We start from the raw sequence: 11164 nt of genomic DNA, 5'->3' as shown, positions 1-11164 counted from the left end.
CTTTCTATATGCACCTCCCTGGCATTTGTCCTCTCTTACATCAGCCCACTCATAGCATAACCTCTCACACCAAGGTGGCCTTGTTTTGTTGGTGAGCTACCTGTGCAGCTGGAAGTGCCTTCAGCAGACTTGTGTCCTGCTGACTTTTTTTACTATTTACAAGCTGCTCCTGGAAGGCCTCCAGTGCTGCTTCTCTGGCATCAACTCAACTTTTGCTTTCAGCTCTAACTGCTCTAAACTTCAGCACACAGCTCCATTATCCAGGTGGGACTGAGGGAAAGTATTTGGTCATGAATTTTGACTATAAAGCATTGCATCCAGCAGAGCTGTGTCAACAGAACTGGAAACTCCATTATTTCCTCTTCCACACCAGCCACTGAAGGAGTAGCAAAGAGAAACTTATGACCTCTCACAGCCCTCTGGAGCCAGAATTTAAGTCATGCATAGCAAAATCTCCTCTTGGTTTCTGAAGGATGGCCTCTGCCCTCTGCTATATGACTGGGATGTGTGCTTCTAGTCGCTGCTTCACCCATGGATGGAAACAGCCTGCCTCGCAGAAGTCACCTGTGTGGGCAAAAAGGCCGGGTGGGGGATGTGTCTGAAGTTGTTACTTACTGATGAATTATTTATTTATTTATTACTTTTTAAAAATCTTACTTCATCCTGCAGATCCAGAGTGCTCAGCCATCAGACTGGTGACACATAAAGTGCCCCTGAAAGATACTCGAGATCAGAGAAAACAGACCTTCGCTCTAGATGCCATCCAAGTCCTCTAAGTACCTTATTGTTCTCCCCATGCTGGGCTATGATATGTATTGTTGACTTATCCCAAATTCAAAGAGCTTTCTTGAGAAACTCTGATGTTTGTCCAAAAGCTAATCCAAGAGAAGGAATCCTAAGTGTTTCGTTATTGTACAGTGATAAGAGCAGGAAAGGAGAAGAGAGAGCAAGAGAAGGAGAGCAGGGAACTGCCATCCTGCAACTTTGGGACGAAACCCTCCAATTTCCTGGATATTTTTTCAAGGACATCTGCTCCAGATCCTGCCAGGCAAGCAAACTACAGCAGCTCCGACCTACTGTGCCCCACCAATCTGGCTCAGCTTGCTGCTGCAGGACAGTGGGGAGCTCTGTGAGAGGTGAAGATATCCATGGGTTGACTGGGGAGTCACCACAATCAGCTCACCTCTCACAAACAGAACTTCTGGTTCAATGTCATGGTCCAGCCACGGGATTGATTCAAATGCCTCAAATATCCACCCAAATAAATAAGTTTGTGCCTTTTTACACTCCTTTATGGTACACAAGGAATAGCAAGGAAGCCAGAAGGTTGATGGTTTGCTTGTTTGGTGATGGGAGTGGGGACATATTTGAGATTGGGTGTGGATATGATTTGCTTGGTTGGTTCCTTCTTACACTGAGAAATTTGAGTTCTGCCTTACCATGGTCAAGAGTGTGGAGAGAGCTCAGAAAATGAATGTTTATTAACAAAAAGAGGAAGAGATCTGGAATGGGGATTTTTAAAACATGTTGGGCTTGTTTATACGTATCTAATGAACTTTTTGGAGACATATAACTCTCGTGGACATCAAGCAGTTCACCTCAATGGGAGTAACTCTCTTTCTCATAAGTCCTACAGGCAAAAAAGAGACATTTTAACACTTTCAATATTAAAATCAACCCAGAGCACACTACAGAAGGATCACAGGGACTGTCCCAAAGTTTCCATGCCTGGCCTGGTGCCAGGGGCAGCTGTGTGCCACCACTGCAGTAAAAAGCCCTGGATTCTGCCAGTCCCATGTCAGCCCAGCCCAGCAGGCATGGGGAGATGCAAAAACCCCCACACTAAGCAGCACCTCTTACACCCGCAGATCCTTTGTGATTAATTTACTTATTGATGGTCTTTCATAACTTCGTGATCATCTTTTTTTGCACTGCCATTAATTATTCCTGGAAGCAAATAAAAGGGCCCACCGATATCTCTCCCTCCTCTCACCGCAGCCAGCTTTTCCTTAGGGAGAAAAAACTTGTGCTCGTTTGCAGTGGGACAATGCCGACTTTTGAACCTCTAACCACTAAACAAACAAACCTTGTGCTCTGCTCCACAATCCAAACAGGGTTTATTGACAGGCGTATCGCAGCAACGCGCAGCAGCTCCGGCAGCAGCCGGCCGGGATCAATGCTGCGGGGGTGGCCCTGGGCGCCAGAGGACATCCTCGAAGGGGTGGCACCACTCGGGCCTGCTTGCACCCTGGCTGCATCATGGCTGCTGCCACCTGAGAGCCCCCATGCCTGGGGAGACCTCAGAGGAAGGAATGGATCATGGTGCCTGCAAAGTCCTCCTAACATGGCCATTCCTGGTGCAACTGCTCTCCTCTGGTGCTGCAGAGCCGAGACCCCTCAGTTTGGGTGCTGCTCAGCTTTAGTTGTTCCCAGGGAAGCAACTCCTCCTGAAAGTTCCAAGGACCCTTTAGAGTCCAAGAAAGGTGGATCTGGCTCCTGCCTCCCTCTGATCCAGAGCAAACCATGGACATTGGACCCAGCAAGATGGGCTGTGTGTCAATCCCATGCGCAATGAGCATTAACTGCCTGGGTGCTGCACCCATGTCTCCTGGCCAAACCCACTCCAAAGACTATGCACATGGTACAAAATCAAGCAGGTTCCCTGAACTGGAGGTGCTGACTCCCACTGTGGTCTTCCCACAGGCACAGGAGCCCTGAATCAGGTTTGCATGGCCAACTGTCCACTGTCAGATTGTCAGCTCCTCGCTCAGCAAGGCATGGAGCTACATGTAGCCAAAATGCAGTACAAAGGCTTTGGGGCTGGTCCTTACTATTTCCCCGAGTTCTCTTAGGCAGAGAGAGCTACTGTGTCAGTAGGGCCAGGCCCTGGCAAACCAGTTGTCCCCATGCAGTTCTGTAGATACTTGTTGGCATTTGTCTTTGGCTTTTAACAAAAAGATAAGAAAGTTTCAGTAAGGAAAAAACCAAAGTGCCTCAAAGAAGGCAAATGGAGTAACAATGTGGCCACCCCAACCTGTCTGCATGGCCTCACTTCTCAGTGGGGTTTCTCCCAGCCATAAGTAAAAAGTACATATGGCAAACAGCCACAGACATCTGTCCAATCAGCTGGACTTTTCTTATTTTCACCTCTATCTAAGGTGAGTTGTTTGGCATTTCTACTCCAGTCCCCACCATCTAGCCAGCGTGTGAAAATGGGCCATAGCAAGTGCAAGGTGGGCTCTGGTATAGCACAGGCTCTTCTGAGGATTTCTGTTCCTGGTGGAGCTGTGATGAAGTCTACAGAAAGCTGATAAAATCAAGGGGACTTTGGAAAACTAACAAAAAACACCCCCTCCAAACAAGATAAAAATTGTAAGGATGTGAGAAACAGCACATAACATAACCAACAGGACATTGCACGTGCACTCTAGCATGACGGGACACCTTTTCCAGAAGAAACTAAATTCGTCCAATTTCTTTGCACTACAGCTAATAAATCTGGCTGGATGACTATCAGCACTGGATTTATGGGCTCTTTTACAAGTGTCTGACATTAAGCAATTCACTTCTGAACATTTAAACAGTGCCTTATCTTGTCTGTTCTGACCCTTAGGGCAGGATGAACATTTTGCATATTCCCAGTGGTTGCAAGAAGAAAATAAAATAAAATATAAAATAAAAAAGTGGTTTAATTTTTTTTTTCCTGTTAAAATTCGTCATTAGCCCAACAACATTTCTAAGGTCTTTTGGACCGATCCCTGAGATATACCGGGGGTTGACTGGCAGGCAGTGCCCCCATTTTATCTAACAAATTCTGGGGTAAAAAAAGCACCCAAACATAATAATAATAATATTAATAAAGCGATGGACACGCTTGCCCCGGACGACGAGACACATACACTGTACACCTGTACACACGGCCGGCCCCGTGGGGCGGTGTAGTGCATCTTGGGGGGCCGCTCCCACCGTGCCCCCCAGCCCGGCTCGGCCCGGCCCCGCTGCGCTCTCCAGCAGTCCCTGCACCGCTGTCCCCGGCCTCTGTCACTGGGGGGCGGCGGGGCCGAGCCCGGCGGCGGCCGGCCCCGCCGCGGGACCCTGCAATGAGGCGCTGGGGCTGAGAGGCTCCGCGCCGCCGGGCTGCGCCTGCTGCAGCTTCTTCTTGTTGATCTTCCTCTCCTTCGCCCGCCTGTTCTGGAACCAGATTTTCACCTGCCGGTGGGAGACAAGGGAGTGAGGGGGGGCAGTTTACCGTGGATGTGACCCGTCTCAGGGGCTCGCACCGAGAGCGCATCCCAACCCCGTGCATTCCGCCCCCCGTGCAGCCCCATCCCGTGCATCCCTGCCTCCGTGCAGTCCGGCCACACGTGGGGAGCGCCACTCGTGGGACAGACCTGCCTCTCCGACAGCCCCAGGTTGGAGGCCAGCTCCGCTTTCCTCCTGATGGTAATGTAGCGGCTGTAGTGAAACTCCTTCTCCAGCTCCAGCCGCTGGTGGTCAGTGTACACGACTCTGTACTTGTCTTTCGTCCTGGTTTTAACTGCGGAGAAAAAAGCCATGGTTGAGAAAGTCAAAGCCAAAGGCTCTGGTCGTGGCTCTCCCCCCTGTGGCGCAGAATGATCAGGAGCAGTTCTCCCACCCACCTCCTGGGCTTCCTGCTCTCTTCCTCCGCCCTGGACTCTACTGAGCGCAGCAGAGGAGAGAGAAGACGTTCTGCACTTTCTTGGGGAATGGGATACAAATCCCAGGCATGCCGCAGGTAAGGACATACCAGGCGCAGGCTCTCAGCCTCAGCTGCCAGCCCTGGCCCCGCCACACGCCCCTGCCTTGCGCGGGGACACCTTCATTGTGCACTTGTTGGGTTTCGGTTTTGTTTTGCCTTCCCCAGCGAGAACAAACTTTTTATAGAGAGAGGGGGAAAGGGAAAGAAAGAAAAGTCCCTTTCAGGACCCGGGGATTTCATTTCTAAACTAGAAACACCGATCCAAGGGCGGAGAACCCGGAGCGGCCGCGGGGACAACTCGGGTTCCGGCCCAGCTTCCCCTTTTCTGCTCTGGCGTCGGCGAAGAGACTTAAGGGGTTTCTTGGAGACCCCGGAAGTGTGACTTGCAACTTGAGCGCTCAATTAAAAACAAAAACCAAAAAACCAACCAACCAAAAAAAGCTAACCGAACCCCGAAAATTCAAAACCCAACAAAATCCGAAAGCGGATGCCAGAGAGTGGCCGGTCAGAGTGCATCGCCGCAGCCGGTGACCTCCTTTCTCCCGAGGGTTTCTTGTTTAACTGGTTGTGTCCCCTGCCCTCCCGTTCCCCAGGGAGCCGAAAGGGAGTCTCTGCCCCCAAGGTGCTTAATGGCTAGCAAGCTGACTTTGTTCAGGTAAACTCTCTGAAAACCACAACAAAAGCACCCTGTAAAGATACAAGCCTGATCAGAGAAAACTCCCTAGAGCCAGTGAATAGGGAACACAATCCCAAACAATGCAGGACAAGGAGATCTTATCAAAGAAAAACCCTTCTCAAAGCCTTAATGACAGCCACATTCTGTTTGAATTACCACTACTGAACAAATGGCGGCAGGCGCTTTCATCCCCCCAGCTCTGCACATTAACATAAACACTGGCTCCAAAGGCAGAATTTGAATGGAGACAAGGGACCGGCCACCGCCGCACAAGCTCAAACTGTGGGAACACCACGGGCTGCTGTGGGAAGAGCGACGGGCCTGTAAGAGCTCCACTGCCATCGTCACCCGGGACATGGCTGTTGCCAGCGGTCGGCACCGGGACACTGAGGCGCGGTGGCCTCGGGAGTAACCGGGATCCCCACTTCGAGCCGCCCGGGGAGCCCCCGCCGTTCCCACCGGTCGCGCAAGGCAGGGGATGAGAGGGGAATGACATAAGTTGTTATTTACTGCCAAAGTCGCCATACTTTTTTTTTGTCACTATATATATAAATGTTTAAAAAAAAGAGAGAAAGAAAAAGTAAAAGAAAAGGCAAAAGAGGAGACAGCAGTCGTGGAAGGCGTATATCAAAGTGGGGGACACGCAACTCTCCTGGCAGATGCAGGAGGGGGGAATAAAAGAGAGGGTCTGCAGGGGTATTAACATCACAAGGGAGTGTGGCGCCGGCCACGGCCTGACCCGTCCTGCCCGCAGCAGCCGGGACCGGCCTCCCGCCGCCGGGGCACCGGCGGGGCACGCCTTCGCACCTTCCGGCCCCGCTGGCACGGTCCGGCCCGGCCAGGGGCACGGCACGGCCCGCAGGAATCGACGGGCGGCCACCTGGGAGGCCTGGCCGCACGGAGACGTTAATAAAGGGCAGGCGCCCAGTGACTCAGAAACAAATGCGGAGCGACACCGGCCGATGATTTATATGACTATAATTGGTTATAAAAATCTTCTAAGTGGCTATAAGCAGGAGAGCGGAGCAGTGGGAGGAAGAGCGAGCATTTCCTCGGGATCAGGGCCATTCAACCCTGTTCCGTCGGAGCGCCCCCCGGGCACAGAATCCCCGGGGCCGGCAGCGGCTGCTCCCTGGCGAAGCGCCGCTCCTACCGCAGCCGGCCCGGCACCGCGGCGGGGCCGCTCTCGGCGGCGCTGACGGGCTGTCGGCATAGGCCGGCAGCCCCGTGCTCCCGAGGACCGGCCCTCGGGGGGTTTGTTTCGGGGAGTTCTCCCCGAAAAAAAGCTCTCCCGCGCTGCACGGCGCACGGGGAGCCGTCGGCGCCCCGGTGGAGCCGTCGGCGGGGCAGCCCCCTGCCCGCCTCCTCCCGGTCCGCACTTACCCTGGCTGCTGAGCGGGGGCTGCGCCGGCTTCCTCATCCACTCGCAGAGGCCGCGGCGCTGCCCACCGGGGGAGAGCGGCTCGGGGGCGGCGCTGGCGGCGACGCTGGCGGCGTTGAGGGGTTGCATGACCCCGGCGGAGCAGTGGGGCGCGGGGCCGGCGTGGTGGTGGGCATGCGGGTGGTGGTGGTGGTGGTGGTAGTCGGCGGGGCTGTAGGCCATGGGGGCGGCGGGGGAGCCCCCGTTGAGGCCGTGGACGGAGCCGGCGGCCGGCGGTGCCCCTTGGCCATAGGTGCCCCAGTCGTCGCGGAGCGGGGCGGTGTAGGGCGCGGGCCAGGCCGGGCCGGGGGACTGGGTGCCGTCGAGGTTCACATGGTACCCGCCGTAGTCCGCGTATTGCGGGGCGCCCACGAAGTTCTGCGCCGCCAGGTTGAGTCCCCCCGAGTGCCGCACCGGGCCGGGGTACATGGGTCCGTCCTTCTCCAGGAGGTAGCTCACGTACATGCTGGCGGTGCCCCGGCGGCGGCTCTCCACATGCTGCTCGGGGCTCTCGCCGCGGCGCGCCTGCTGCGTGGGGCCGGGCTGCCCGGGGCGGGGAGGGGGCAGGCGGAGGGGCCGCGGCCCCGCTCTGCGCTCCGCGCTCCTCCGCGCTCCCGGTCCGAATCCAATGGCCTGCAGCCCTTACATGATTAACGATTGTTTACAAGGCTCTATTAGTAATGGCCCAGACACACCAAAGGCAGGTGACGTGGAGAGGCGCTGGGTATATAGCTTCTACCCCTAAAAGACGATTTGCATTTAAAAAGATAAGGAGAGGGCAGCGACCTGATCACAGCTAAATATTCAAGCCTTTATTGTTTAAGAGCTTCCTCCTTCCATTGCAACCTGGTGCACTTTAACCTCCAATCACAGGTTCAAAGGATGAAATCAAGAGACTTGCAAAAGACAGAGAGGGAGATCTAAGGGCGAGGGTGGGAATATGGGAGCCGTGTATCACGGCCGATCTGCAGGCAGCACTTTAACCAGCTCTTCTCCGTGCTCGGGGTTGGGAGGTGGAGGGGGAAGGGGCGGAAGAGGAGGGAGTTTTGATTAAAAATCCACAAAGCTATTTTGTCGTGGTAGTTTTAAGCAACAAACCCCATCGCGACGGCCTACTGCTTTTTCCATTGCGGTTCCCACCCGATCCCGGTCCCACTCGGTCACGGCCGATGAAGGCGAGGTAAGAGGAGAAATCCCCACTCCGAGGGTGCTGTCTCCTTCCTCCGCGTGTGCCTGCAGAGTTTCGAGGTCGAGCGCGCCTAGGCTGGGCCCCGGGTCTGGGAAAGAACGAAGACTGGGGGTGCTTTCCTCTGAAACACCCACTGCCCTCGGATTCACCGCGGGAGCAAGGCCGGATCATCCCTCCGTCCTTGGGACCGCGGGGGCCTTGGGACTGAGGCAGAGGGTGGTTCTCTCCAAGGGGGCAATCATCAGCCTCTGGAGCCTGCCACCTCAGGGTGCGATTCCCTCTCTGTGGCGCGGCCGAGCCCGCGGGGAACCCAACGACTTGCCCCTCCACGCACACTCACTTTTTCCCTCCCCGACGCCTTGGAAACCCTGGGGAAATGTGGGCCCTGGAAGGGCGGTTCCCGGGTAAGCGGCAGCCGGCTCCCCCGGCCCAGCCAGTCTCCTTTGAAGAGGCGACCCCCTCTCAGCTTCCCCCAGCCGCTTTTATGCTTTAACTTTTCACCCTGAGCGGGGACAATGCGAGACGACGTTTGCATATTCGCATCTTTTCTCATGACACAGCGAGGAAACCTTTCAACCGCCGAGAAAAAAATGGATGGGGACGGGAATGTGCCCCCGTTTTCGCAGCACACAGCGCCGGAGCAGCGCAGCACTGTCTCAGCCGTCCTCGCTGGCTCTCCCGCTCCCCTTGGGGCTGCTGCGGCTAGGTCCTACGGGGCCTCTCCCACAGGCCCCGCGCTATCCCGGACACGCGTGTCCCAGGTATTAGTACGGAGATCCCTGTGGCCGTGTCCCAAGGGTATATTTCCTTCCACGTGGGTGGCTGTTCTGCACACCGAGGAGTGTCATTAAGACGGGGCGTCTTGCAGCTGAGGGCGGATTTCAGCTCTGCAGAGGCAGATCTCCCTATTCACGCTCCCTGAAAATCTGCCCTCTCCTTCCACCCCATTTTACTGGGCCCTTTGGCGCTGAGCGTGGGGCTGACGCAAAGCCATGTTTTAATGCCAGTGGGAATAATTCAACTAACTCTTCCTAAATATCCAGAGGGGTCCATTATCAGTGGCCCTGTGAGACCGGGACGCTCAAGAGGTGAAGGACGGAGCATCGCTCCTGGGGAAGAGACCAGGGGCGGTCCACTCGGAGCTGCTATGGATACCCCGGATGCGAGGAACGGTGTACCCCCACCCTCCACACAGCCGGTGATGCCTGCGCCCACACTGTCACTTGTCATCCTTAGGCTGTCGCTGACTGCCGCGGATGCGAGCCTAAGATAACAGCAACACAACAGCAGAGACGCAGGAACGCCTGCTAGCCGCCTCCTCTGAAGGGATTTCTCTCCCTGTTGCCCATTCCTACTATGACACTTTCCCCCCGCCCCAGAGGTGGTGTACTGGGGAGAGGGAGTGGGACTTAAAGCCCCCAGAGCTCTCTGAGCAGGAGACTGAAATGTAACTGTGGAAAAGAAATGCTGTGTACCTTCAGTGTAACCGCCTGTCCCGATAAGCACCGACAGAGCCGATCTATGCAGATGTGAATTTGATGATGCCATAAACGGAGAAAGGGGTCATTAAAATGACAAAACTCTCAACATATTGTATTAAAAACGCACCACAATCCTGACCTGCCCCGAAACAGGCCGGTTCTGTGTCTAAGGTTCCATCAGTGAATCCCTGGCAGGCAGGTGGTAGCGTTTCGGGGTGAGACCTGACGCCAGCTCATGCTGGCCGGGATGAAGGCCGTCGGCCGCGGAGTCGAATGAGAGTCCCGGGACTACGGCGAAGGAGCAGGACATGGTTCCGAGGCAGCACCGCAATCACCTGGCATCGCAGCGAGCGCACGGCTCTGCTTACCTACTGTGCCATTCGGACAGGGATTCCAGCTGCCCCCGGAGTACAGGCAGGACTTGGGGAGTCCGGCCCTACCAGCCGTCCCCTACCCTAAGCCGGCGGGGGGGGGACGAGTCCCGCTTCCCCCGCGGATAAATGCTCTGGAGCATCCTCCGCCGCCGAACAGATGCCCCCCGGACCCGACCTGTCCCAGCGATCTGCCCGGCTGCTAGGGGTGAGGATACACTGCACCGGGACCCTCTTGTCTTAAAATAAGAGGGATCCTGAGCCGCGCATATCTACATGCCTGTGAGGCTGGTCGGGCTTCTTTTCCCTGCGACTGGCACAGGATTTGTCCCCTTTCCTGACCTACCCAGAGATCGAGACTTCCCGAGGAGAGTGGGGAAGAGAAGGTCTCTCTCTCGGCCGAGTTTCCCCCTTTTACTCCACTCCGTTCTGGAGAAGGGAGCTGCCCGCTCCCTGCTGCCTTCGTCTCGGGCCGACTCTGGCCCAGAGCTGCAGTTCTGGGAGAGAACAGGGGATCCCGGGACCGGACTCCGTCACCAGAGCGCGGGCGAAGGCCTGGTATCTCCCTCTTTGCTTCCTTCGTGTTTTGTTGTTTTTTTTTTTTCTTCCCTATTTCGTTAGATCCTGAGGGGGAAATGTGACACAACGCCTCTCAAGCTGACAAGTGCCTGATGGGGGACACTGCTTGCAGGGAAGTATCTTCCCCCTCCCCGCCACGATGACCCCTGGGCAGAAGCCGGGCACCCCGCCTTCCTCCTTCAGCTTCAGCCTTACGTCTTGATCTGAAAAAATAATTTCCGACATTATTCCGAGGGGGAGTCAGGGCAGCGGCATGACTGCGGAGGAATGCCAGGGGGCAGGCCCCGGCCGGTGCCCGGGTCTGGAGCGGACAGCTCGCTTCGGAGCCGCCGCTCATCGTCGCCTCGGGCCACGGGGCTGGGGCGGACTGGGGGATAATGGGCCGAGCAGCATAGCAAGAGGAACCCCGTCCTGGGCCAGACACCTCCCCATAAGCCTCGGGAAAGACCGAGTGCCGCGCAGTGCCCGCGATCCCTCCTCCAGCAACTGCTCCCTCTCAGTGGGACCCTTGTGGGGATGCGGATTCATCGTCTTTACTTCTAATAGTTTTGTGCTTTAAAGAATTTATTTTTCCGTGACTTAGGAAAATCTCGGGGTGGAGTACGAGGGAGGACCTTAACGACATGGAACCGGGAGCTTTGTTTGCAAGGTTAAAAAAAAAAAAAAAAAGAAAAAAAAAGAAAGGAAGGGGGAAAAAAGCCCACTTGAAAGCCCTTTGGTGACCATGG

At 55.6% G+C, this 11164-nt stretch overlaps 1 protein-coding gene across 1 annotated transcript; it reads right to left on the bottom strand.

The window, feature by feature from the left end:
- Window positions 1-3687: 3687 nt before the first annotated feature.
- On the bottom strand, window positions 3688-7517 carry CDX2 (caudal type homeobox 2). Its single transcript, XM_051779065.1, has 3 exons — window positions 6780-7517; window positions 4392-4537; window positions 3688-4209 (listed from the first exon to the last, which is right to left on the bottom strand). Exons 1-3 carry the CDS (start codon window positions 7279-7281, stop codon window positions 4042-4044), a joined length of 816 nt encoding a protein of 271 aa, XP_051635025.1. The 5' UTR covers window positions 7282-7517; the 3' UTR covers window positions 3688-4041.
- Between the last annotated feature and the right edge of the window lie 3647 nt (window positions 7518-11164).

This window comes from Manacus candei, unplaced genomic scaffold, assembly GCF_025592945.1.
Source record: "Manacus candei isolate 608988 ecotype Guabito, Panama unplaced genomic scaffold, ASM2559294v1 h1tg000014l, whole genome shotgun sequence".
NCBI lineage: Eukaryota > Metazoa > Chordata > Aves > Passeriformes > Pipridae > Manacus > Manacus candei.
The sequence above is the reverse complement of the archived record's forward strand: the minus strand, read 5'-3'. Positions and strand labels throughout refer to the sequence as shown.

Bases quoted from the DNA above. Each gene is read 5' to 3' on its own strand.
- CDX2 (XM_051779065.1), bottom strand. From the start codon at position 7,281: ATGTACGTGAGCTACCTCCTGGAGAAGGACGGACCCATGTACCCCGGC. The intron at 4,538-6,779 runs GTAAGTGCGGAC...TTTTCTCCGCAG, and splicing joins GCCCCCGCTCAGCAGCCAGG to TTAAAACCAGGACGAAAGAC. The intron at 4,210-4,391 runs GTCTGTCCCACG...TCCCACCGGCAG, and splicing joins TGGGGCTGTCGGAGAGGCAG to GTGAAAATCTGGTTCCAGAA.